Source organism: Coturnix japonica, chromosome 22, assembly GCF_001577835.2.
Source record: "Coturnix japonica isolate 7356 chromosome 22, Coturnix japonica 2.1, whole genome shotgun sequence".
NCBI classification, from domain to species: domain Eukaryota; kingdom Metazoa; phylum Chordata; class Aves; order Galliformes; family Phasianidae; genus Coturnix; species Coturnix japonica.
In genome coordinates, this window is record NC_029537.1 from 1611609 (window position 1) to 1637272 (window position 25664).

The 25664-nt window shown below is 39.7% G+C and overlaps 1 protein-coding gene across 6 annotated transcripts in view; it reads left to right on the top strand.

Annotated features, from left to right (window-relative positions):
• Nucleotides 1-25100, top strand: part of SLC23A2 (solute carrier family 23 member 2) — a 48111-nt gene extending 23011 nt beyond the window's left edge. For 5 of the 6 annotated variants that reach the window (XM_015882898.1, XM_015882897.1, XM_015882899.1 and 2 more), the window contains 13 exons: nucleotides 1279-1395; nucleotides 2550-2707; nucleotides 7239-7327; nucleotides 7954-8024; nucleotides 9191-9372; nucleotides 12258-12378; nucleotides 13052-13208; nucleotides 14548-14695; nucleotides 15550-15655; nucleotides 18359-18488; nucleotides 18622-18759; nucleotides 19463-19558; nucleotides 20103-20469. In XM_015882898.1, coding sequence (XP_015738384.1) covers nucleotides 1279-1395; nucleotides 2550-2707; nucleotides 7239-7327; nucleotides 7954-8024; nucleotides 9191-9372; nucleotides 12258-12378; nucleotides 13052-13208; nucleotides 14548-14695; nucleotides 15550-15655; nucleotides 18359-18488; nucleotides 18622-18759; nucleotides 19463-19558; nucleotides 20103-20335 — 1746 coding nt within the window. In that variant the 3' untranslated portion in view covers nucleotides 20336-20469. Of the gene's footprint in view, nucleotides 1-1278; nucleotides 1396-2549; nucleotides 2708-7238; nucleotides 7328-7953; nucleotides 8025-9190; nucleotides 9373-12257; nucleotides 12379-13051; nucleotides 13209-14547; nucleotides 14696-15549; nucleotides 15656-18358; nucleotides 18489-18621; nucleotides 18760-19462; nucleotides 19559-20102 lie in introns of all 6 variants that reach the window. The other variant, XM_015882895.1, reaches the window with a different exon arrangement.
• The last annotated feature ends 564 nt before the right edge of the window (nucleotides 25101-25664 follow it).

Here is a 25664-nt window from a genome sequence, read left to right on the forward strand (position 1 = left end):
TCAGTTTCCAAACCTTCTTTCTGCTTGTCTTTAATTCTGGTGAGCAGAATGCCCAGTGCTTAAGGGTATTTAAGTCTTTTGTAATCAGTTTTCTATTTCATATTCTACTGCAGTAACCTTAGTCTTTCCTTAGCAATACGATCATTTACACTCTCTGAATTTGAACTGATGTAATTACCCAGTGCTAGATAAAAGGAAAATGCCATAGGTCTATTTGGCTTCCCTGACCTTGTAGGTAATAAACGAAGCAGAGATTATCTAAGACTGATCTGTGTACATGTTGTGATCTTGAAGAAGTGAAGGCCATAAGAAGCAAAGTCACAAGTCTGGCAAAAGTGCTGGCCTGTTTTGTAAAGCTGCTTCACGTGAGATCAAGTTCAAGCATGGGTTAGGTCAGAACAGTAGTTACATAATGTAGTTTTTGGATAGTTGAGCTGAAATGATGAAATCTGATATTTCCTTCTGCTTTTGTTGTTGGTTCCTAAGGCTCTGAAGTGTTTGCATTTTGATTCTCAGGCATTGAAAAACAGAGAGTTGTAAACAATTCCACTTAGTTACAAAGAAGTGGTTGTGCCGAATCTTGTTTTAATGGAATATATGTGGGGATTTTAAAGCCTGGGTAGGTGTGATCAGCGTTCTGTTAGGTGTCTGTGAATGAGCCCCATGGAAGGCCCCAGTGTGGTCTCAGTTAAATTCCTGTAGGTTTGCATACAAATTGATCATATATGTATTCAGTTACAACAATCAGGACTTTTTTTCATGTATTCTTATGGCTAAAGAAATGGTTAACCAAGATTCAAAGTGGTTAAGAATTAGGCAGGAAAGCAGCTTCCTTGCTACCCTAATGAGAAACTTCCTTGCCTGTGATTTAGGCCTGTAGCTGTGTGACGTTGCAAATAGCTGTTGTTGATTCTTTTACTTAGTTCTAATTCTTCGTTTTTCTTTCTTTTCTTTTTTAACATATAGTTTTTTGGGACTTTGGCTCCCAGATTGGTTGTACCATAAATGAACTGTTGTGCTAATGTAAATAAACAGGAAATGGTTTATACACGTGATTTGTTCAGTGCAATTGCTGTAGCCACAGTTAAAGTTGAACTCATCATCAAAGGTAGAAGGCTTCTGAAAACGCAACATAAAGATGTTGCTTAAGATTTTTATACCATGCTTTGTAGTATTTGTGAATTCCTGATAGTTCAAATACAGATTAATCCTATATAATATTAACCTACATTGTGTTTTGTGTCCTTCCCCACCTTTCTACCCTCTCCCATTTGATAGAGTTCTTTGGCAGAGACACTGGACAGCACTGGCAGTTTGGATGCTCAGAGAACTGACATGATTTACACTATTGAAGATGTTCCTCCGTGGTATCTCTGCATATTTTTGGGGTTACAGGTATGTTTCAAAGCAGTTATTCTTTATTCCTCTGGATTTTTTTTTTCTTTTTAAGCACTTTCTGTGTATGTGATAATTTGATTCTTCCCAGACACTCACACATTTGAAAAGCTGTTAAGGTAGTTGCTTCTGAAGTTGATCACACAGTCAGTTTACTATGTTAATCGTGACCTATATTATTGCTGGCTTATTTATTAGTCGGATTCACTTAAATATTTATTATTCTAAGCTGTTGTTAGGTAGGAAATAAGTTAGCAAATAAAGTGTGAAGCTTCAGAAACTGACACTTCATACCTCTAGAAGTAATGATGATGGGAGATAATTGTTTACTGCTGAAACCTTGAATATTAAACTGATACCATAGTGGTTTCTGTTCTGCAAGCTTGATAGCACCATCCTGCAGTAATTACTTGCAGAATAAGCAGGGTGGGCAAATTTTGTCACTTCTCTTGGATAGAATATGTGTGCATCTTGCAGATGGGATTGTAGTGGTGAGCTGGACCATACTACTAGCCCAGCCACTCTTATGTGAAGAACAGCTCTTTTCTTCCTTCTTGAATGGTAATAAAATCTATCCCACAGGAATGCTGAGAATTTGTTAATATCTGTAAAGTATGTTGAGATCTCCAAACAAATACATTCCAAAGCATCTTTTTTACCTTGCCTTTTCTACAAGGGTAAGGCAGTTCTGTAAGGATTATTGTTGAATATGGTGACACCTATTTGTTTGTTTGCTTAACATATTTAGATTGGGAAGGAGTTAATGAGTACCTAGTTTCAGATACTTGGGAGTTTTTTTGTATCCTAGGTAGCAGGTGTTTTAAATTCATTTGTAAGCTGATGATTTTTCACCTGGTTGAAAATGAATGGAGTTTTTTATCTGCTTTTCTGAGTTGAAAGCTGTTTTCAGCAGTTATCTAAATATTTCATCATCAAGAACAGAAGCCGTGTGGCTATGTAAATAACTTAGTTAGCAATGGGTTAGTGGTAGCTTAACATGGAGAAATGCCTTAGAACCAAGAAATGAGTGATTTGATAATGCAAAAGCAAAAATATCCGGTGGAAAAGTAAAAAAAAAAAAGTGGTCATAAACTGAAAAAGGTAAAAAATAAAAAGTTTAATGTATTAACACATCTTTCTGTTGTTGTTCACAGCACTACTTAACGTGTTTCAGTGGAACTATAGCAGTTCCCTTTTTGCTGGCTGATGCCATGTGTGTTGGATTTGACCAGTGGGCCACCAGCCAGTTGATTGGGACCATTTTCTTCTGTGTGGGCATCACTACATTGTTACAAACAACTTTTGGATGCAGGTGAGATCCGGGACTTGTTTCCAGTTGTGGAGATGGTGATTATAAGACTTTCCAGGATGTAGGTAGAGATCCAAGAAACCATTTTTTTTCCAAAGGGAAAACACTAAATACGAGATAGCAGTTCAGCTATAGGACAGCTTATTAAAAGCTTTGGAAAACTTATCCTAATAACACTTGGATCAGAAATCAGAGAAGATATTTCATGGGTAAAAAATTACAGCATGTGGAAAAGGAAGAAAAAAAGGAGGAATCTTTGAGAACAGAAGGTAGAAGTGTTTCTGAGGAGAAGGAAAAATTCATACACCTTTGTATAGAAGAATTAAGTTTGATATTTTCTTTGGGTTTTTTAATGATGCTTTATTTTGCCAATATCTACGGTAGAGTTAGTCCTGGAGCAAATTATGTGTCTGTTCCCATGACGTGCTTGCCAGATTAAAAGGCTGGAGTCTTTGGAGTCATGCCACAGGATAATCATAGTCAAAGCTAATGTGTTAACATCCAGCTCTGGTGTCCTGGCCTGTAGTTGACTTTGGGTAAAGCAAGAAATGTAACTTACTCCTGAAGTTGATTCAAGAGCTCTGAGCTTGTTTTCTTCCAGAAGTGAAAGATAGAAAAATCGTACTGAAGAAAGGGCATGAGTAACTTTTCACTCTTTGAACTGAGTGTCTCTGGTTGTTGCCTTTCAATAAACAAATTACTTGCTTTTATTGGTCACCTTGATTTGCAGGTAGTGATCTTTCACTGAGTTGGGTGCGTATATGTTAGTGTAGCCTTGTGGGAATGTCTGAACTCTCCCTTTAGGAGGATGCAAGAGACCAATTCAGGTGCAGTAAATATGTGTAAAAATCTGGCATTGATTAGTACAGGACGTATTATTAACATAAAGCTGAATTTTTTCTTTCAAATGCCTTTTCTATGGTAAACCCCACAGAGAGAGGCGTAATTTCTACCAAGTTATTTCTGCATCTTCTTGAATAAACCAAGAAGGATAAATGAAAGCAGAAGAAAAGTGTGTACTGTATGAGTGTGCTCTCATATGGTTACTGGAGTGATTCATGGGTCATTTAGTTCAGCTTAAGAACAATGCAAGTTGAAATCCTGCATTCCAATAGAGAATGGACAAACGCTCCTCACGTTCAACAAGATTTATCTAAGAAACAGAATCTTTGGGTGGAAAAGTTATCTCAGTAGGGTGCAGAAATAAAGTCTGTTATATATTGAGATCAGTTCTTACCCAACACCTTTTCAAGTATTTCAGCTTTTCCAATGTAATCTTCAGTGATATTTCGGTTTGAGGAGATACATTGCTTACATACTTTTTGTCTTTCGACTTTGAAAAGGAATCTTTGCTTTGTTTTTATTGCGTTTTGTTAAATGTAGAAAATCTGTATTTTTTTAATGAAAAGCTCGTTCCGATGACAAAGCGGTATAATTGAAACTGTTGAAAGAGAACAGTTTCTTTCCCCAGTGTATTTTCTTTATGTCAACACTAATCATATTTTCTGCCTGGTTGGCTCTTTGTGCTTAGAAGTTAGCTCGCTTTAGCTGTGATCATAAATTCTCAAGTACCACATCTGAAAGGAAGCAGAGGAGGCAACGTTCAGTGCTGTTTGGTATTCTGAACTTCATCAACCTCATTTATGTGTTAGGGATGTTTTTTCCCCACTCCAGTTTGTGCTTTATGTAGGAAATGGAGAGATCATTGACCTAATTAAGAGATAAGGTATTTTTTTTTTCCCCTAACTAATCTTGGGCTTCATGTCTTTATTATTTGCTATAGAAAGAATTGTGGCTCTTTCAAAAACAGGTGTGGCCCCATCAGTTCGAAATACTCTTTTTCTCCCATATAATCCATTGTTTGCCCTCTGTGGTTTTCCTTTTCAGTGCCCTTTCCACTTGCCCTGTGAAAGACGTATTTATAAACTGAAGAGGTAATTGTGTTTGGGTCTTCTATTTAAGAAGAAAATTCCAGTGGCTGAATGTTTTGTAATGATTTAACATGTGATTCTGGTTTTATATAAGGGTGAAGCTGAGATAAAGCAGCGACGTTCACTAAATGAGATTTTTCAAGTATTTATTGGCAAGCATGTCAGTTGTGAAGTATTTCAGCAAATAAAGCCAGCATGGCTTCAGAAGGACAAATTCTGTGGCTTGATGGTTCATTTGGCTCCATTATGAGGGAGAGCTGTGGTCAGTCTGGTACCCATACTAATTTTTAGGAATTCAAGCTATTTATTGGGTTTCCTAATAAGCCAAAAGATTGGCAAGGATTCAGGGCAGTTAATATGGCTGAAATAAATCCCATACAACTTATATTACATTTATATTTATATTACATTTCATATTTATTGCTGTGCCCATCACTACATTTTCTGAGCTTATTATGCAATGTGTAATTTCATCCAGGTGAACAGTCTAGGCCTACAAAGAAGATTTGGGTAGAGTAAAAATACCAGCACGTTTTTGAAAGCACCAAATGGTTCCAGTTTTGACAAAACAGCTGAAGTTATGAATAGACTGGCAAAAGATGAAGGAAGAAACTGTGTAATGTGAATATCTGGGTGAAGAATGGGCTGACCGGCCAGGCTCAGAGTGATGATGAATGGAGTTAATCCAGTTGGTGGTTGGTCACCAGTGGTGTTTCCTGTGATTTGTTTCTGGGGCTCAGTGTAATTAATGTTTTTATTAGTGATGTGGATGTAGGGATCATCATGTGCACCCTCTGTAAGTTAGTGGACCGTACCAACTTGGGTGGGACTGTTGATCTGCTTTAGGATAAGAAGGTTCTGCAGAAGGTCCCCAATGGGCCAGATCAGTGGGCTGTGTCCATTTTAATGGCATTCAGCAGGCCCAGTTCTGAACTCCTGTGCTTATAAAAGACAAGGAGATAATGGAAAGAATCATCAGAGGGTTCCAAAGGTGATTAAGGGCCTGGAGCACCTCTGTTATGAGGAAAGATTGAGAGACCTGGGAGTATCAATATCAAGAGGATAAAGACTGACTCCAAAAGGAGTGGTAAGGCATCGGAGCAGGCTGCCCAGGGAAGTGGTGGAGTTGCCATCCCTGCAGGTATTTGAGACATGGCTTTAAGAAATGTGGTTTGGTGCTGGGACTCATTAGGTCAAGTTGAGGATTGGACTTGATGATCTTGAAGGTCTGTTGCAACCTTAATTATTTTCCTATTGTCTGGTTTTATTATCTTTAAAAGGATAGTTCTGAGTCTGAATGCCCACAGCAATTTGTGTGCTCTAAGTGTGCCACCAGCGAAGGTTGTGCAAGGTTTCCAGAGGGTGTTTTATGTCAGAAACCTCACAATCCAGACTTGTCTCAGTGTGACTGACTTCATCACTGGAGAATGTTCTTGCAAAGTGCGTTTACAAAATCATTATGCAGGGACAGAGTACTGTGTAGGTGGGACAGAGGAGTAACAGCTTGTTAAGAACTATTGCATGTAATGCCATGGGCACCAGCTTGCTCAGTTTGCCCAATGAACCTTGAAAAATGAGGTGAATCATTCACTCATAGGTACTACTGTTTCTTCCCCAAAGCTTTGATTTTTGCTAGAGAGACGTAAAAGGGAATTGTGTGCAGGTCAGTTGTCCTCAAGTGGCTCATGTATTTCATGATGAGTGACTTTCAAACTCAACTCTGGAAGTCTGCAGCAGGTCAACTTGTTAGACTGCTCATGGCTCAGACTCCTTTCTGTAATAAATAGTTCTGTTCTGACTTCCTGCCTGTGAACTTTTGCAACTGCTGTTAGTAACGTGTTTCTGCTTTGAACTTTGTTAAGCATGTTTTGCTTTTTTTTTCTTCCTTGTACCTTTTTGATCTTAATCTGAACCTGCTACAATCAGTTCTTTTTCCTTTACTAATACCTGTACTGCCATCGAGGCACTTGACTGTGGCTATAAAACAGCCATAAATGCAGTTCAGTTCCTAGAGCTGAGTGTGCAGCTGTTTCACGTGTTATGTTTGAGATCTGCTGTTGAAGAATTACAATCCATTGGCATTTATAGAATAGGTCAAAGTGCATCTTCGTTGTAGTTAAGTAGCATCTGAATATTTGTAATGCTATGCATGCTACAGTCCATTCGATAAATACATAGTTGGTGCTGGTGGATGCTCTTCAGATATTAAACCTATTGGGAAGTGTAAACACCACAGCTAAGAATGTCATCTTGAAATTCTTGCAACATTTGTGTTTATTGTCAGTAGCCACCTGGTACATCTAATCAGCACTTAGCAGCCTAATTGTTGTTTACATATATACTTAAAGATGAATCTGTAAGTGACTCCATTTCATGTCATGCAGTGGGAAGGTACTGAGTACGCAGGCTGGTTATTTCTATCAGGAGGCTCTGTAATGTGGTCAGACTGTGCAAGCTGAGTGTTAATAAGAAATTCTCAATTGTGGCAGCCATCTGATAAAGGATGGTTTTGAGGATGAGTAAGCACCTAACTGCAATTGATACCTTGACACAATACCATGACATGGAGTAGCATTAGCATCTCTTCTTTCACTTTCCACCAGGTTACCCTTGTTCCAGGCGAGTGCTTTTGCATTCTTAGCACCTGCTAGAGCAATACTCTCCCTGGAGAAGTGGAAATGTAATAATACAGGTAATTGTCATTTATGCTTGTTCTCATTTAAGTGACAAATGACCCAGATGTCATATAGAGCAACTGCTGAACCTTTTGGTACGGAAACTGAAGTAATGAGCAGGGGATATGGAAAATGAACTCCTTTTGCAAGGTTAAAACCTTGCTTTAGAAGCTTTCTAAAAGTGCCCCTGTGGATTTCTTGCTTTCATTCTTTTATGTCCATGTCTAATCTGCTTGTTTTATAAGTGAATTAAATATCAGTTGCAAAATGTAAGAGAGCCATTAAGGGGAAACTGATGGCCTTGTTAGAAAACTTGTGTTTGTTAAGGTTAACATCCAGTTATAATTTCTGCTTTGAGCACACATATAAATCCTTTAATATTGAGAAGATTAACCTAATGGGAAAGAGCACATGGGTTTCAGTGTCCACCATGTAAAGTCATACTGTGGTATATTTCAGTTCTCATAGCTGTGTCAGATACTATCAGTTGACAAAATGCCACTATTCTGATACGCACCTGGTCGAGAGAAAACAAGAAAGCTCTTTTGCTAAGCTGTGTCTAAGGAGAATGTTTTTTATTAAATGATAGCAAATAGACCAAGGAAATAAATACCTGTATTTTGTCTTTTCTTCTTTTGGTAAGATATAACAGTTACAAATGGAACAACAGAACTGCTTCACACTGAGCACATCTGGTATCCCAGAATACGAGAGGTAATGTAGGAGTAGCCTTTAGCTGTTAATCTGTCCAATTTCAGTTAAGTTTCTCCTTTAACCATCTGTGTGTTCTCATCTTTATGTTGCTGATTTATTTCTTCTTTCACTGCAATTTCATTTGAATATCTCCCTTCACTCATTCTGTGGAAGTCTTAATTATTTTCTACTTGTTCATTGCTGAACAGCAAACACGATGAGTTAGTTGCCACGTTCCAAAAGATATGCAGTAAAATGCACAAGTGAGATGAATACTGTTCTTGTAACACTTGCAATTTGCACTCACCAGCAGCTCAGCAAACCATCAGCTGCTAGCAGACCACTTGCCTTCTCGTTGTGGTCAGTAGGCTGTCCCATGGAAGGTAAAATGCAGTTAGCAAATGTGTACATCCCCAGGTGTTTAAAGTTGGAGACTTCTGACAAGACCTTGATTCTCCCAAAAGACTTGCTGAAGTATATCAAATTCCTCTTCCACTTGCAGCACTGCAGTCTGAACCTCATCGTTCTCTGCAGAGCCCACAGTGAGGGTTGTGCCCAGGCATCCCACTAGAGTGGTAGATAGTGTAGTCCAAATCAAGGCGTGTGTCATGGAATTTATCTCCCATCCCGTTGCTTTGGGCTGCAAACTTTTTCTTAATTAAAAACAACCCCTCTCTCTTCCCCATGTTCAAACCATAGCTACATCCTGCCAAGAGCCCTGCAGCCAAGAGGGCTGACAGTCTCCTGAGACCACAACGCTGCTCTATACCAGCTTCTAAGGAGCACTTGTGAACAATGCAGCATACACTGCCCCTAGGAGCTAGGAGCATCACCTCCGTGGCGCCACCAACCCTTGCCGGCTCGATCTGAGAGCTTAAAGGTTAGCCTGGAACCCAGGTCTCCTGTCTGACAGTGTGATGTGATATCCACACAACTACCAGACTGGCCCACTGGTCTGTTGTGTAATAGTTTTGTGGAGAAAAACCATAAGTGTTATGCTTAAGCAATAAGTCACTTAAACCTAATGAGCTGTTTTATGACAAAAAAAAAATAATAAAAAAATGCTGAGTTCTTCTGTCACTGAATTCTTTGAACTGCAGTTTGTAATCCAGAGCAGAAAAAGAAACATTTTGGTTTTGCTTTTAAGATGCGACTAAACTGTCTCTTTCCCATTCTTGTGTGTTCAGATCCAAGGTGCTATCATCATGTCATCCCTGATAGAAGTGGTGATTGGTTTGCTTGGCCTTCCTGGTGCCCTGCTGCGATACATTGGACCTCTGACCATCACGCCAACTGTTGCCCTCATCGGCCTCTCTGGTTTCCAAGCAGCTGGAGAAAGAGCAGGCAAACACTGGGGTATCGCTATGCTGTAAGTATTCAGGGTTTTCCTGATGTAGACCAGTGAGTCCCAGCTGGTAAGTCATCACAGAGGTGTTTTGGAATGCCAGACCTGAGTCTGCTTGGCAACCAAAGGTAGCGGGGCAGTTCTCCCAGCTTGCAGAAGTAGAACGTGCAGGAGTCTGGGTGGGATCAGCAAGCAATTAGGGAATAAAGACCACAGCAACTCAGGGAGAGGAGGAAGGAGAGGAGGCTGACGGTGAGGTTCAGAAAACAGAGAATGTTATGAAATGATAGTTTGTCTGGGAGTCATGGACTGGGTCCATTAATTCAGTGCAAGCTTAAAAGCAATTCTACAAAACACCAGAGGGACTAGTGGACAACTTGTATTTCTTTTGCATATTTCTTATTTGGTAAAAGCAAACAAATAGCTTTGGTAGTAGTTGTCCATTTCTGATTTTTGCTATTTTACTTATGGGTACCCCCAGAATATTTATGTGATGGCAGAATACATATTTCCATGAATGCCAGTTGCTGAGGAAACAGATTGGACTTTTAGGATGAATATGATTTCCTTTTCTATGCTGCTGCTCCTTTTTTTTTTCTTGCTATTGCATCCTAACTCTCCATTTCCATCTTCATTTTCATTCTGTGGAAACTCTGAAGTTACTTCAGTGAGCGATATTTCAATCTCACGGTGGATTTGGAACTCATCCATTTCAGAGATAAAATTAAACAGGGATGTGACAGTATTGGAGGACAGCTGTGGTAGCTTCAGCGTGTCTTGTATTATTCTTTTCTAAATTATAAGAATTCTTTAATTTACTGAAGTGTAAGAAGGCTGACTGCTGTGCAGCAGGCAGAAATACTTGGAGAGCGAGTTTCAGGCCATGCTGTGCATATTTCTGGAGGTATAGATGGCAGGGAAAGAAACAAAATGTGATTAGAAGTACAAAAGGGAATAGCTGGGAAAAATGAGATGAGGCGAAGACAAAAGTTTCCTGTGAGATGCTGTTGATAAGCAGCCAAATTGGGATGGAAACCACACTTTAGGGAGCATGAAATTGGCTGAAGCGGTTGAAATATCCAATGTATAGCAACCAGCTTTGTACTGGCTCTGGAAGTGGAAGGAATGACTTGATGCGATCAGACTGCGATCTGACACATCTGTTAGCACAGTACTTTGACCATGTAAAGTATTCTGTAAGTGCAGCTTATGATTAAAAGGGCTGTTTAATTCATTATCTCCAGTGTTAGCATTATGGATATTTCTGTAGTTCTGTTATGTTAAGCAGCTGACCCAAAGGAACATTCATTTTCCTGCAAAACAAATTCTGTGCAAGTTGGGACTGATGATGTATCAATCAATCACATAGACCTTTGAGTTGGACATGGAAACCTGTAATGACAGTTGACATTTTGCAGATGGAAAAAATAGATCCGTTTAGGAACAGGTTTAAATACTGCTCAGTCAATAAGTATTTCTGGCTTTAGCCATTCAAAATGGGTGTTAGAGAGCTGGAAATAACCCCATAGTCATCCAGTGCTGCTCGAAAGTAACTTGATTTCTACAAGACATGGCACTGGTAATGGTCTTGCTTGTTCTGATGGGATAAAATGACAGCATCACTATCTAGGACAATGGGATAATATTTGTGTAAGAGCTGTTTGCCTATATTTGACAAGATTTCCAGTCTCCAGAATGATTTTGTTGACTCTGTTCTGTAGGTGACAGTCTGAAAGCATTTAATGATAAAACACAACCTGTCTCTAAAAGGAGAAGGTATCCGGAATTTGCCTCTGCTTGTGAAGAAAAGTTCCATTTTCATGTGTTGTTTCTGTCTCTTGCTTAGCCTCGGGCCATGCAATGCATGTATCCTCTTCAATGTCTTAAATGATCATAGAATGGCTTGGCTTGAAAATGACCACAGTACTCATCCTGTTCCAGACCCATGCTATGTGCAGGGTCACCAACCACCAGACCAAGCTGCCCAGAGCCACATCCAGCCTGGCCTTGAATGCCTGCAGGGATGGGGCATCCACAGCCTCCTTGGGCAACCTGTTCCAGTGCGTCACCACCCTCGGAGTGAAAAACTTCCTCCTAAGATCCAACCTAAACCTCCCCTGTCTCAGTTTAAAACCATTCCCCCTCATCCTATCGCTCTCCACCCTTGTAAACAGACATTAAATGCAGCCTTCCTTTTTAAAACAAACAGAAATCCTGGTAACTGTCTGTCCTCAGGGCTGACGTGCTGTTAGGGAGTGGAGTCCATCATCTTTCTGTAATGGACTTCTGGAGGGATGCCAAAGCGTTTCCTGAACGCAAGGGAAAAGGTGTCTTTATCATTCGACTTCAGTCATGGGGAAAGACTGTAAATGACGCCCTTGTGGTGCAGAGCTCTTTGTTCCTGGAGATTGAGGGAGAAAATGAAGCTCTGTTCTGTTTCATGCAAGCTGAAACTGATCCTGGATAGGAAAGGGAGGGATGCTTAAATTCCATCTTCTTTTTTTTTCCCCTTAATAAATCTGATGAAAACATAAGCTCAAATTGCAGGAAAGCTTTGCTCCTTCAGACAGCTCGACTCTTTCTGTAGCCTTTTTACAGCAAAATGCTCTCTGGTTATTTCAGAAGTGATCAGCTCCTCCTTCCTTTTTATTTTATGTTGCAATGGGTACTTATTTTAGCTGTAGACTTACAGACTTACATTACTTACATGGGATTCTGCAGAATAATTATTTGTTTAAAGTAAATTCATTTTGTTTCGTCTTGCTGTAAGTTTAAAACATGCACTTCTTTTTGAAGTCTGAGCAGCCTGAAAGATGATCAGGTTTGTTCTGAGAGGGAATTTTAAAAGGCTGCTGCTAATGACATCTCTTTTGTCTCACACTCCTCCTTTTCTTGTTATTCCTTCTCAGGACTATTTTCCTCGTATTGCTGTTCTCTCAATATGCCAGAAATGTCAAATTTCCTTTACCCATTTACAAGTCAAAAAAAGGATGGACAGCATATAGACTGCAGCTGTTTAAGATGTTCCCTGTAAGTAGCTGAATTTATTCTTCAGTGGGTAAAAGTGACCCTAACTTTATGTCTGGGGTCTTTTAGCTTGATTTTGATTATTTTCTTAGTAGTACAGTAGATGGCGAAGGTGAGATAAAAGCTTGGTTGTAGTTATGGGAAACTTAACCAGATGGCTTATTTACCATAAGAAGCAGTATCATTGTAGTCTTGCCAGATCCCATCTCTGATGAAGCAATGAAGGTGATGGAAGGGGTAGAGAAGGACCTATGTTTATGCATGTAGTGAAAGCCTAAACGGAGCCCTTCAAAAAAAAAAGGATGATAAGACCATTATCTTCTAGTCTTATGAAAGCAGTACTCTGTTTCCCCATGTGAAAGGCTTCCTTTATTTCTGTTAACATTGAGACTAATTCACGAGACTAATTCACTAGCTCATATAAGTGCTCGTTTTGAGACTTTTCCATTTGTTAGCAAGAGAGCAGACCTACTCTAAAGCTTCTGTAACAGCACCTTCCTTAGAGGAAAAAGATACTTAACATTTTACTGATTTACTGCTTCTTCAGATTTAAAGTATCACCTAAGATCATACTCAGATGCGAGTGCAGTAGATATTCTGTGCAAAAACTGTTTGCTTTGATGCATGTTGCCAACGATAGTTGATTTTTAAACAGCTTCTTTATCTTCTTTCACAGATAATTTTAGCTATTTTGGTGTCGTGGTTACTTTGCTTCATCTTCACTGTGACAGATGTCTTTCCCCCCGACAGTTCCAAGTACGGCTTCTATGCTCGCACAGATGCCCGACGAGGAGTGCTCTTGGTAGCTCCATGGTTCAAGGTTCCTTACCCTTGTAAGTATGTTTGGTTGTAAGGGCTGTTTTCTTTTGATAGTCTTTCAATACCATTTTTTGCTAGATTTTATGTAGGTAAATCTTGACTTTTAATAATGTGGATGTGACTGTATATTTAACATGGGGCTTCAGGTAAATGATTGATTCATCTCTACTTGCCAGCACTGTGTCAGCTGCAGTTGATGTTACAATGATAAGGAATGGGTTATTATGATTGCAGTAGCTCTCTATTGGAGTTACTCATTCTCATTGTCAATGGAATCACTAATGCATGGAGGTTTTCCAACTTAATACGTTTCCCTGCCCCATAAAGGCAACTGTTCCTGGATAAGCACAACTGTTAGACATCAGTGCAAGTGTTCTGACTTCCAGAATTGGGCCTATGGGCAAGCTGGTGGATGCCACTCAATGCTTGTCACTCTATGCAGAAGAATGCATAGAAGACAGTGCAAAATGCCTTATGTGGCATCTTGGCTGGTTTTATTCTTTTGCCAGCTACCTCTAAAGCTGTTAAAGGCTTTTTCTTAGGATATAATATAGAGCTGTACACTGGTTTGTGCTTGTGCTGCTCAGAAACTACCATAATCATAACAGAATAATATTCTTCCAGAACAGTGTAATAGAAACTGTTACAAATGCCCATACATCATAATGAAGTATCTTCGCTGCGGTTTTTCATATGCTTTGTTTCTAGTTAGCTCTTAGGAAAAAACTCATTTAAAGCATTGCTTGCAGGATGTATAATAGAAGGTTTTGGGGAAAGAAAGGCAGAAAATTTTTTCACCCTGATTAGACCTTTCTTATTTGTGAAGCCTTGTTCTTTCATGCTTGTGCAACTTAAAGTTCCTTTTGTTGCGAGACGCTCTTTATTTCAATGAGATAAAAGCATCAAGGCAATGACTGTGGAAAACCTGCCAAGCTTTTCTGCAGGCTTAAGTTAATCTTACTTTCCCTTGTACAAAAATGTATTGGAAGTTGTTTGTGCAGTGATCATAGCTGGCTGTTGGACGTTGTCTTTGTTTGATAGACTAAACTTATAACTGAAGGCTGAGTTTTCAGAGGAATGATAATGAAGAGGCGTTTGCTTCACTGATCTGGATTGTTTTTTTCTCTATAAGTAGTTCAGATTCCTTCTGAGCAGGAGGAAAACCCCCAAACATGATCAAAGCAGTTGGTTAGATGGTTATTCCTTTGCTCCTTTAATCTAATCGAACTTGCCAGGCTGTGTGACTGCGAAGGGAGTTTGTTGATTCCATTAAAGAATAATAACTTGCTGTACGTTTTGATATCTGAATTGTTTTATGTGGCATGAGAGATTTCAGTTTTGTTTTCTTCACAGTTCAGTGGGGACTGCCAACAATTTCAGCTGCTGGAGTTATAGGAATGCTTAGTGCGGTTGTTGCGAGCATTATTGAATCAATAGGAGATTACTATGCCTGTGCCAGGTTGTCTTGTGCTCCTCCTCCTCCTATTCATGCGATAAACAGGTATGTCAAAAAAGAAAAAGGGAAAAAAATGAGTATCAATTCTATTTTCTTATGCCATTTTTTTTTTGCCTTGGGACAAGACAGGATTGTGCTCTGACATTGTGTCAAACGTGAGGGCCAAGGATGTGAAATGGAAGATGGAGGAGCTCAGTCCAACTGTGATTCAAATGTAACATTAGAAACTTAGTTCCATTCCTGCTGGGATCTATAGAAGTTAAGAAATAATACACTTTCAGTGGGGATGGAACTCTAAGTCACTTCTCCACATTGAGAGAGCTGGGGCTGTTCAGCCTGGATCAGAGGAAGCTCTGGGGAGACCTGAGAGTAACAACATTGCAGTATTTAAAGGGGGATTATAGGAAAGAAGGGGATAGACTCTACTAAAGAGTCTGTTGTGACAGGAAGAGGGGAAATGGCTTCAAACTAAAAGAGGGGAGATTTGGATAGGATACAAGGAAATACCCTTACTGTAAGGGTAGTAAGACATTGGTGTGGGTTGTACAGAGAGGAGATGGATGTACCATCCCTGGAGATGTTCAGGGTCAGGCTGGACAGGGTTCTGAGCTGTGATCAGCTGTGGGTGGTTCCATTCATTGCTGGGGAGTTGGTCTAGATGACCTTTAAAGGTCCCTTCCAACTGAAACAATTCTATGATTCTCTGATTTTAATTTCCTCATTTTAGGAACGTGATTATCTGAAATGCAGAAAATCAGAGCACAAGTTGGTTTTCTAGCTGTATTGGAACTTGAAATGTCAATTACACAGATGCCTTAACAGGCGCTGCAGTCATAAAGCACCATCTGAGTGAATCTACACCAATACAAATATGACAATTCTCTGTTTCTGAATTACAGAGGAATTTTTATTGAGGGTCTCTCCTGTGTTTTGGATGGAGTATTTGGCACAGGGAATGGATCCACTTCTTCCAGCCCTAACATTGGTGTCCTGGGTATCACAAAGGTATGTTCTTAACCTTAATCACTCAGTGACTTGGGTATTATTTTGTCTTCTTGTGGTTGGTTTATGCTATTCTCATATTTTTTAGCTACACTTTGTGCAGACTAAACTTTGTACAGTATTCTAAATTTAAGTGTCAGCTGTTGTCTAATAGAAATCCATTCTAGAAAAGGGTGCCAAAAATCTTCTTTTCATTCTGAGTTTAGAAATGTTTGTAAAGGAAACAATGCTAAATAAACCATCCTTTTGAAAACCAGCAAAGTATTCCAGGATTGTAGTGGTGTTAAGTTAAGCATAGGTACTGTAAACTGCATAGAAATTGATATTCCTTTGGATCTCTTAGCTCTGAAAGTGTTGCCAGAGGGCTGTTTTCAGTGTCTCATTTTGACACAATGAAATATAAGTTGAGATCCTTAGGTCTTGTCTACATCTGTACTAGGATATTACATTGACAGAGCTAGAGCAGGAGCTGCAATCAAGGTAACTTCGAAGTTAAAATGTCTCCACTCTGATATGTTTATAGATCACTGAGTGTAGTTAAGGGATTACATTTTGGGGGGAGTTTCACTCAGCAAAATATGTAAGCAATTGAGGAATTCCTCTGTTTACGCACTGAGCTGGATGGGTGGTTGAGTGCTCTGCTGAACTGGGGGAACCTTGGGCTGCAGATGGATTTGCTTGACATTGTTAATTTAACCTTGTTAAGTAATATCAGCAAAATCACTAAGAGCAATTTACGTTGTAACTGCGTACATCCTGTTGTGTGTTTGGCTTGGGAGCTATAAATCCACTTCATGCAAGCAAGATACGGAATGTGTGTGCTCCTCTTGAAATAACTCATCCCTCAGCTTAATCCAATATAGATGATGGATTTATCTTCGGCCATATTTTTTCTTCTACACAAAGGATGGCTCTGTTTGCTTTTGCAATGGAATATAAATACTAATAGCACCATCTGCTGTCTGCATAAGTCCTCCTTTCAGTTGGTGGAAATTTCCTAGCAGAAAGTTGCTAGAAAAATCCTTAGAGAAAGGTTTATTTTGTTCTTCTCTTACTGTTGTTTCTTTTGTAGTTCCATGAATTAACAAATCTGTTTTTATTAAGTGCAGGAATGAGCATGCGTTTTCTCTTGAAACAGAGAACAGAGTTAAGTACACTTAGGTTTGTTCACAGAGCATGATGGAAGAATTGGCTGTGCCTTATCCAGAGTGGCACAGCTGGATGGCTGTGCTCCAGTGTTTTGCCCTGGTTTGCTGTCCAAGTATTTGTCCCTAAAACATCTAACCAGCTTTGCAACTTCAATTTATATTAGAATTGATCTGTACAACTTAGATATTCTGCTGTTCTTTGGAAAAGGCGGTCTTCAGTGCTCATGAGCAAAGGCTAAATAATTCTAGTGATCCCATTATACCACTGCAACTCTTAAAAGGCATATACCTGCCTTGAAATTAGTATTGGTTACATTTGAATTTTGAATTCGAGTCTTCAATTGGATGGAAAGACTGCAAAGTCTTTGAGCTATACTAGACAAGAGGGTGATTAATTTTGGCCTGACAAGTGACTTGTAATCATAGACAGCTTATGTCATAATGTTGATGATGTGGGTACATCTTTTTAAGGTACCACATCCTTACTCATATTTACCAAAGCAGTGTCTTAGCATGTATACATGTTCCATGGAGTAATTACATAGTTGAAGCAAGGTGCTGACCAAGATGCTTTTAGTAGCTTTCAAATCTCCATTGAAGCTTAATGTATTTGGCTTGTAGAGGCTGATCAGTGTCACTAGTGTGGGGGTTTTTCTTTCTTTAAAACATCTGGTTATTTCATACAGCAAAGTAGTTTTAGACCAAAGTGTTGGTGCTCATAGGGAAAGGAATAGCTTTATTTACATGTAAATTGGGAAAGCTGCAGGCTAACTTGTATGAATTTAACTCATTTAGCTTAGTCACATGCGATTAACAAACAAATTTCAAGTTCCTTTTGAAACACAGTATTCTAATAGAAGGTCTGCAGAGAGCTTTGCTAGAAACTGCTGTACCAGTATAACGTTTTTATTTCTTGTTCCTCGTGGACCTCTTAAGCAGCATAACGCTATTAAAATGTTGAACATTTAGGTTAATCAATTGCAATTACAACATAATGCCAGAGAGCAACTGCCCTGACGTCTGGATGCTTAAAATAGGAAAGGGAAGGAAATGCAGACACTTGGTTTCAGCATTAACTCAGCCATGATTCGCATCTGAAGCGCGTTCAGTTTTGATCTCAGAGGGATGTTATCAAATCTCTTGATAATCTGTCTAGAAAGGCTGTATCTCCTTCAGGTGAATTGCATGAAAGGTGATTAATATATGTAATACAGTGTAAAAGGGTGGCAGTACATGAGTTGTTTTCTCTTGCGTTACTGCCGATCTGTTTATAATCTCTCCTAGTTACGGTCTACTTATTTTCTCTATTGTGGATGGGACCATGCCACATGGTTATAGCGACTACAACACTTACAGATGGTTTTGTTAATGTTAATTATAACAAATTTAAAGTTATGTTAGAACTGTACTGCAGCCGTGTTACAGCTGAGTCTGAGGCATTTGTAAAGGCTCAGCAACCTGCAAAAAATATGTGAAAATAAATAATAAAATGCAAGGGATGAACGTGGATGAAGTGTAGTCTTTTTGCCAATGTGCTTTCCTTTTTGTTCTCCTGCAGGTTGGAAGCCGTAGGGTTATTCAGTATGGAGCAGCCTTCATGCTCTTGCTTGGGATGGTTGGCAAATTCAGTGCTCTGTTTGCATCCCTGCCTGACCCCGTGCTTGGTGCCCTCTTCTGCACTCTCTTTGGTAACGTATGTTTTTTGCTCCTCTTCATGTCTTCTATGGCAGTATCTTTCCTCTAGTCCTGCATTTGTGTGCTATCTTTTTATTATTTTAAGAAGGAAAAAAAAAGACTTAAACTTGTTCTGTTTTTATTTAGGGATGATTACAGCTGTGGGTCTGTCTAACCTTCAGTTCATAGATCTGAATTCTTCTCGCAACCTGTTTGTACTTGGATTTTCCATTTTCTTTGGACTTGTCCTTCCAAGCTATCTCAAACAGAATCCACTGGTGACAGGTACGTGTTTCTGTTTGTATACATGAAGTCCATGCTAAGTAAATAAGAGGAAATCCAACTTGTGGGGGCAATAAAAGCTATAGGTGAGAAGACAGGTGAATTCAGAGGAAAATTAATGTGGATGTTGAGGTTGGAGTTGAGTGTTTCAGTGGGGTACATCCCAAGTTTTCTGGGTAAGATTGCAGAACAACACCAGGACACAATTGCCAGCTGGACTGAAAGAGGGACTACAAAGGTGAGTTTGAGTTGCAAAAAGAATTGAAAGAACAGGGGGAGGTACAAAGCTGGTCTTGAAAACTAGGAGTTTGTTTTTATTCTTCAGCTTTTCTTGTCACACTGACATGTGTTGTGGTATCTGGATTTTAATACACTCAATTTCAGACTGTAGCTTTTGACAGTGAATGTCATGAAAGGAGGGCTCTGTAGATGGGCTCTGAAACTTGTTTTGAAAATAAAAGGCTTTTTACAGCTGTCAGTTCAGAACTAGATTTAAAAGCATAGCTAACCTTCTTTAGCTTGCATAGAAAAGTAGGTCATTCAAGCAAAGAGTTAGATTACAATATTAATACAGTGCTCTTCAGTGGAAGATCAAGCAAATTCCTCACTGAACTCAATAGCAGTTTTCCCTTGTAAATCAATAGAATGTGCTTATGTGTGATTAAAGTTCAAGCACACAATAAATTATTTTTCTTTTCTGTTCTAGGAATAGCAGGCATCGATCAAGTATTGAATGTTCTTCTCACCACAGCCATGTTTGTTGGTGGCTGTGTTGCGTTTATTTTGGATAATACCATTCCAGGTCAGTGTGAACTGCTTTACCTGCAATAGTAACTGCTTCTCTGAATGAATATAGTGCAGCATTTCAAGGAGGGAGACAGGAGATGAGGAGGTGAATGCTGCTGCTTTTGTTGATTTTTCTGGAGCAGGGTGTTTCACTCCTGTATGCCTCAGATTCTTTGGTCGTGCTTTGATCCATTTTCAAGTTAAGATCACCATTTTCTTTAAAAATAGAAAATAGCAAAGAAAAAAACAGGCCAGAAGATGCTTAGACTCATAGAATCCTTAGAGTTGAAAGGGACCTTTAGAGGTCATCTATTCCAACTCCCCTGCAGTGAGCAGGGAGATCCACAGCTAGATCAGAGCCTGGTCCAAAGCATGCTCCAGAAAACAACTTCCAGATACATAATTGTGTTTCCTAGTACTTTTATTTCCTCTTCCTAGAAGATTTTCCCAGTGCTTTATTGAGCAAGATGCCTGAGTCTTGAGCTTTGTTTCCTTTCTGCTCTTACTCCTAGTATATGTGTGTGTATGTCTACCCATTTATTTTATTTCTTTACTTCTAGGAAGCCCTGAAGAAAGGGGAATACGGAAATGGAAGAAAGGGGTTGGTAAAGGAAGCAAGTCACTGGAAGGCATGGAAACATACGATTTGCCTTTTGGCATGAACTTCATCAAAAAATACAGGTGTTTCAGCTTCCTGCCCATCAGCCCTACCTTCATGGGTTACACGTGGAAAGGCTTCAGGAAAAGCAGTACCTGCAGGAGTTCAGATGAAGACTCAGAAGCTACAGTATAGCCTTAGTTGAAACTATATTATCTAGTTGTAGTAAAAGATGTATTTGCAGTTTCTTGCTGATTAAGAAGCATTAAAATATATGTTTTGTATATCTGCATTTAAATTCTGGAACCAGAGCTGAGACGGATTTAAAAAAGAAAAAAAAAGAGAGAAAAAAAAAAGCTTTCCTGTTGTGGGTGGTGGTAGCCAGATATAGTGTCTCTGTTGGATTTCTCTTCTTCTTTTTGTCCAAAGCTATAGATACCTGCGTGCCCAAGTCTGCTTATTTTAGATGGGGCTTAGGTTCCTGAAGTATGCAGGTGCTATTGAGAATGTTACTTTTTATGGTGATTTTATTTAAGTCATTGATGCTGGCATTTTTGGCTCACTCATTGCTGGCAATGTTAGTCATGCCAGAAAATCTGAATCCTGTGAAAAGGAAAAAAAAAATAAGAATTCTAATTATGCCTAATCATGTATATATTGTTTCTGACCACTGATTTGCACATTCCATAGTTTCAGATCCCTGGAAACCAGACTTAGTTTAAACTGGCAAATCCTGACATTACTTTTCAGATGGTTTGATGGTTCAGTCAGATGCCCAGACAGAAGTTTCCATAAGAACTTTGCCTGTGAAAACTCTGAACGACTTCTGTTGGCTTCTTGCTTTAGAAAGAATCACTCGCTTTGTATCAGTTTGCATTTATAAGCTTTTCCTTTTTCTGCCTGGCTTTTAACCACCTAACTACTGTCCAGGAGTAGGTTTTCTTTAAAGGGGGATGTATGTAGCTTGAGTTTTACAGAGATGGGAGACTTAACTTCCAGGTGGGACCTGATAGCAGTGAAATGAATGTATGCAGCTAGATGTTTCCTGAAGAAGAAGGTTAAAAAGGTGGTTCAAAGGGAATAACACCTGCATGCACGTGATCAGAATGCAACCAGCATTCACTGGGATGCATCTGTGCATAAATTCTTGTTTGGTTGAGATCCAGTGCTGCCTATGATTGGCTTCTGTTGCATTGCATTTCTTGTTTTCCTCTCTTTGTGGGATTACTGTAAAAGCTCTCCACTTCTACAGAGGCCGTCTTGAATGGCAGAGACACTACATTTGATGTCCTCATCCACCGGATGGTTTAACGGGTATTGGGTCCAACCAGGGCACCATTCAGATATATTATTATTATTTTTTTCCTGGAATAGTCTCAGCTCTGATGTTATGTGAGTGTTCATGCTCATCATGCATTCATCATTAAAAGTTTCAGTCATGTTTAATGTTCTTACTATTGCAAGTTAGTTTTAGACTTCGGTGTGGCCCCAAAAGCATTTTTAAGCTGTGGAGATCATCAGGGAAATGTAGTGTAATGTAATTTCAAGGCCAGTATGCTCTACGGTGCTTGCGTTTTGTGTTCCTGGAGAAACATAACAGTAGATCCTGTAATTCACTGATGTATTTAATCAAGGTTTGACTACTGGACGGGAGCGCAGGAACTCTGTTTTCTGAGTCTACTTCCATGTGAATTTGTTATTGGTTATTGAAGCATGGATGGGTTGGGGTGGGGAGGGCAAGGAAAGAGCTTTATGGATCAGTACTGAGTAGTGTAGGATTGGAATGATTCCATTGATATCCCTTTTCAGCATGTCATGGCTGTTTCCAGAGACATAAAATAATACTGTGGTTGTTTTTTTTTCCATAACAAAGCATGTGTTTGTTCCTGCTTCAGGGAACTTTCAGTAGTTTGCAGTCTTCGTGTCAGTCAGTCTATTTTGAAAGCTGGTCAGAAGAGTTATTGTGTCAAAGACAAGGTTGGTTTGCCTTTAAAACTAAGTCATTTTTGTCATTTGAAGTTCTCCTCTACAGGTAGAATCGTGTTAGGTTTTCACATCCACTTGCAAATAGATTGAAGTGTGGAGACTTCTATTTAGTGGCACAGGGCTTCCAAATTTCCCAACTTCACATGCAACCAAAGATGTGTGAGAGAAATGGAGGAGTTAAAATAAATGGGCAAGGAGACAAAAGAAAATCCAGTCGTGTACGGTAGTTATCATCATGTAAAATGCCAAAGTTGATTGTCAGGAAAATGCTGAGAGGGGCAAAGGTTTGGTATTCAGAGCATTGCCACCTCTTAAAAGCTGAAGTGCATCACTCCCAGTGATGGAGCTGAGCACAGCAATGATTGCCATGTCCTGAGGCTTTGCTCAACTTTTCCCCCCAGATATGAGTGTTATACTCGTTGAAGAGACAAGGCGATGAGAAAGAAATAGTGATCTTCTCTCACCTTTGGATGGGGTGAAGCTTTCTGTGTTCAGCACTGTCTTCACTTGAGTATGTCAGAAAGAACTGCCAAGGTGATTTGTGACACTTGGGTTAAATTAAAGCAGTGAATCCAATGATTCTTCCCTTTTTCCTGGGGCAAAACACCAAACCTCTCCAGTGGCGTAGGCCAGGCTTATCCAAAGAGGTGAAACCAGATGATTCTGTCCAACTTGGATATAATTCTTTCTCAGCTTTTGGTTCTACCATACTGATTCTGTAGACTGGCTGAGAGGTACAGTAGCATTTAGCTGGCATGCTTTGCTTTTCTAGCCACTTAATAACACTAAGATAAATAGTTGTAGTTAACAGTCATTTTTGTAACCAGTTTTGCAATGGAGATCTGCTGAAGCACGTGTAATGTATAGCAGAAGGTTATGATGGTCTTGGTGTTTCCCTGGATGTTCAGGGATGGTTCTGATGCAGCTGCTGCACCCTGAATCTTTATATTGAAGCACGCATCGTGGACCCTAAATATTCCTCCCATGTCCGCTTTTCTACATTAGAGTCTTAGCGTGGCTGGTGTGAAATGCCCTTAACCTGGAGAAGAACGGATTGAGCTGCGGTGCAGCAGTTGCTGCTGGTTCCAAAAGCACTGAAATCCTTTGTGTCAGCTGTTTCCATCTGTGTGAGGGCAGCTGGGTATGGCTGTACACTCAGTATTGTGTTTTATCCCATGTTTGTGATCTCCTGCCTTTCATACCACGATGCTGAGCAAAGCTGCCTAGAGCAGAAGCCACCTGATGGGAGAGTGAAGTGGCAATGAGGTGTTTTGACCAAACGTTGAGGTGGAAGGGCAAATATTCATGGTAGAAAACTCATTTTGTCATATCAGAGATGGTTTAAAATGTGTGCAAAAGGACACAGCTTTGGACTTTTGTAATGGATCTTGTATTCTTTTAGGTTAAATTAAGGATTATTGCTAACGTGTTGAAACAACATTTTTTTTTCTAAAGCAAATACGTGCAAATTATGCCTATAGAAATTTAGGTTTCATAGCGAGCTCAGCTATGATTGATTAATGTTGTCATATTAGAATGCGTCGGCAGAGAGACATGACCAGAAAGTTCAACCTTTAAACCCAGAATTTGCTTTTATGCCTTTTAATACTGACTTGAAATATGACAACTTGGTTTGTACATGAATATTGCAGTATTTTATTTCCATATATTAAGAATAACATTTCCACTCAGGATAATGACTGCGGTTTTTCCTGGGAGGGAGTGGTATGATTGTCATGACAATGTCATGTGATGGTAGAATTTCTTCATTGACGAATCTATAGTAGTTGTGTATACTTTATTTACCCATCTTTATGTTCCTAACCGAAAACTAAAGGGTTTCTTTGTTATTCATCTCCCTACTGAGATCTCAGCACTCCCAGTGCAGAATTGGCTCTTGCAAACTGAAATCCTCAGTGCTGTTTATTACCACAGTTGGTGTGTCTGTAACACAAAAAGGTGTTTGATTGTGCTATAAAAGCACTGCAGGCACACGTGGTTTATAACAGCCAGCTTCCAATGTTCCCCATTGGATGTTCACGCCATCTAATATAACCTGTGCTTAACATGACTTGCGTTATCAGTGTAGAAAATGCATGTGACAGACCAGCGCAGCCCACAGTGTTTCTTTTATGTGGCCTTCTTAAAACCAAAATCTGCTTGAGTAAGTGGGTCACCTTTTCTTCCCCCCCCACCCCAAAATGTCCCACTTTGTGCATGTTTTGTACTATACCTTGCCAAGGCCGACAGCCTTTTTGGGGGGCATGGGGATGACAGGCACTCAATGCTCTCATGTCTCTATAGCTACAACAGCTCATTACAGTATTGAAGAAGGCCACAAGTTTGCTGGTGTTCAGCTTCTGCCCACGAGTCCATCCAGCTGAGTGCTGGGCTGCTTTGAAGCACTGGGGTTCTGCATTTAGAAACATCCCAACTATTCCTGTCTAGTTCCGATTCGACTGTGACTGTGCATTGTCATCCATACATAATCGATATGAGAGAGAGATTTAGCATTGCCTCGTGTAATTAGCTGGCATTTATCACATCTTTCCAGGTCAACCATCTTGCTGCCAGTCCAAATTGTTGTACTTTTGTCTCTTTATGACAACCTTGGGCGTAACAAACTATTGACTGTTCTTAGGCAGTGGGGATAAATATATTTCCTTCTTTCTCATCTTAGTGACTGACTTGGGCTGTGAAACTTCTTTGTTAAGCAAGAGGGTTTTTCTTCCTTTTCTCCCTTTTTCCCCCTTTTTTTTGTTGTTCTGAGATGTGTAATTAATTCTTTTATGGAGTTTTTTTTTGTTTAATTTCATATTATTTTTGTTGTTTTTTTTTTCTAACATTGCTTCATTAAACGAATATTTAAAAATGTAATATTTGGACCAGATGTTGTGAATAATAGTAGATAAAAGCTATTTTATTCTGTATTTTTAAAGCTGTTCGGTATAAATAAACACGGGCATAGATGCAATTTGGGCGGCCTGCTGTCCTGCTTGCTTCCAACAGCTCCCAAAAGGAGAATCAATGGGGAATCCAGATGATGCCAAGACCTCCATGTCATCAGGTGCTGTTGCAGCAGTACAGTGCCCTCCTGATGCAGAGCTCTTCCCATTAAGACATTTGATGGCAGATCAATCCAGATCTTGGTCTGTTGGAAGTGATGCCATTTGCAGTATGTATGTATTAACAGAGCCATTTGGGCAGCCAAACCCTTAACAGTGTTTGACCCACTTATGTGGTCAACACTGATGCTTTTCTAGGCTGTGTCCGTGCAGCAAAGCTGCTAATTACTGATCTCCTGATTGAAAATAAGCCTTAGGGTTGGGTGCTTGCCTAAATGGGAGGCTCTGTAGCCTCTTGGGTGCTGCTGTTGGCTGGGATTATATATGTGGGCGCAGGCAGCTCCTTCAGTCTTCTACCAGCTCTTTGGGTGTCTGAACTGCTGTTGATTTTGAGTTAATTTCAATTAAGGCACCCAAATAACTCCCTTCATTTGGGCTCAGCCCACAACCCAAAAGCTACACAGACAGCGGGC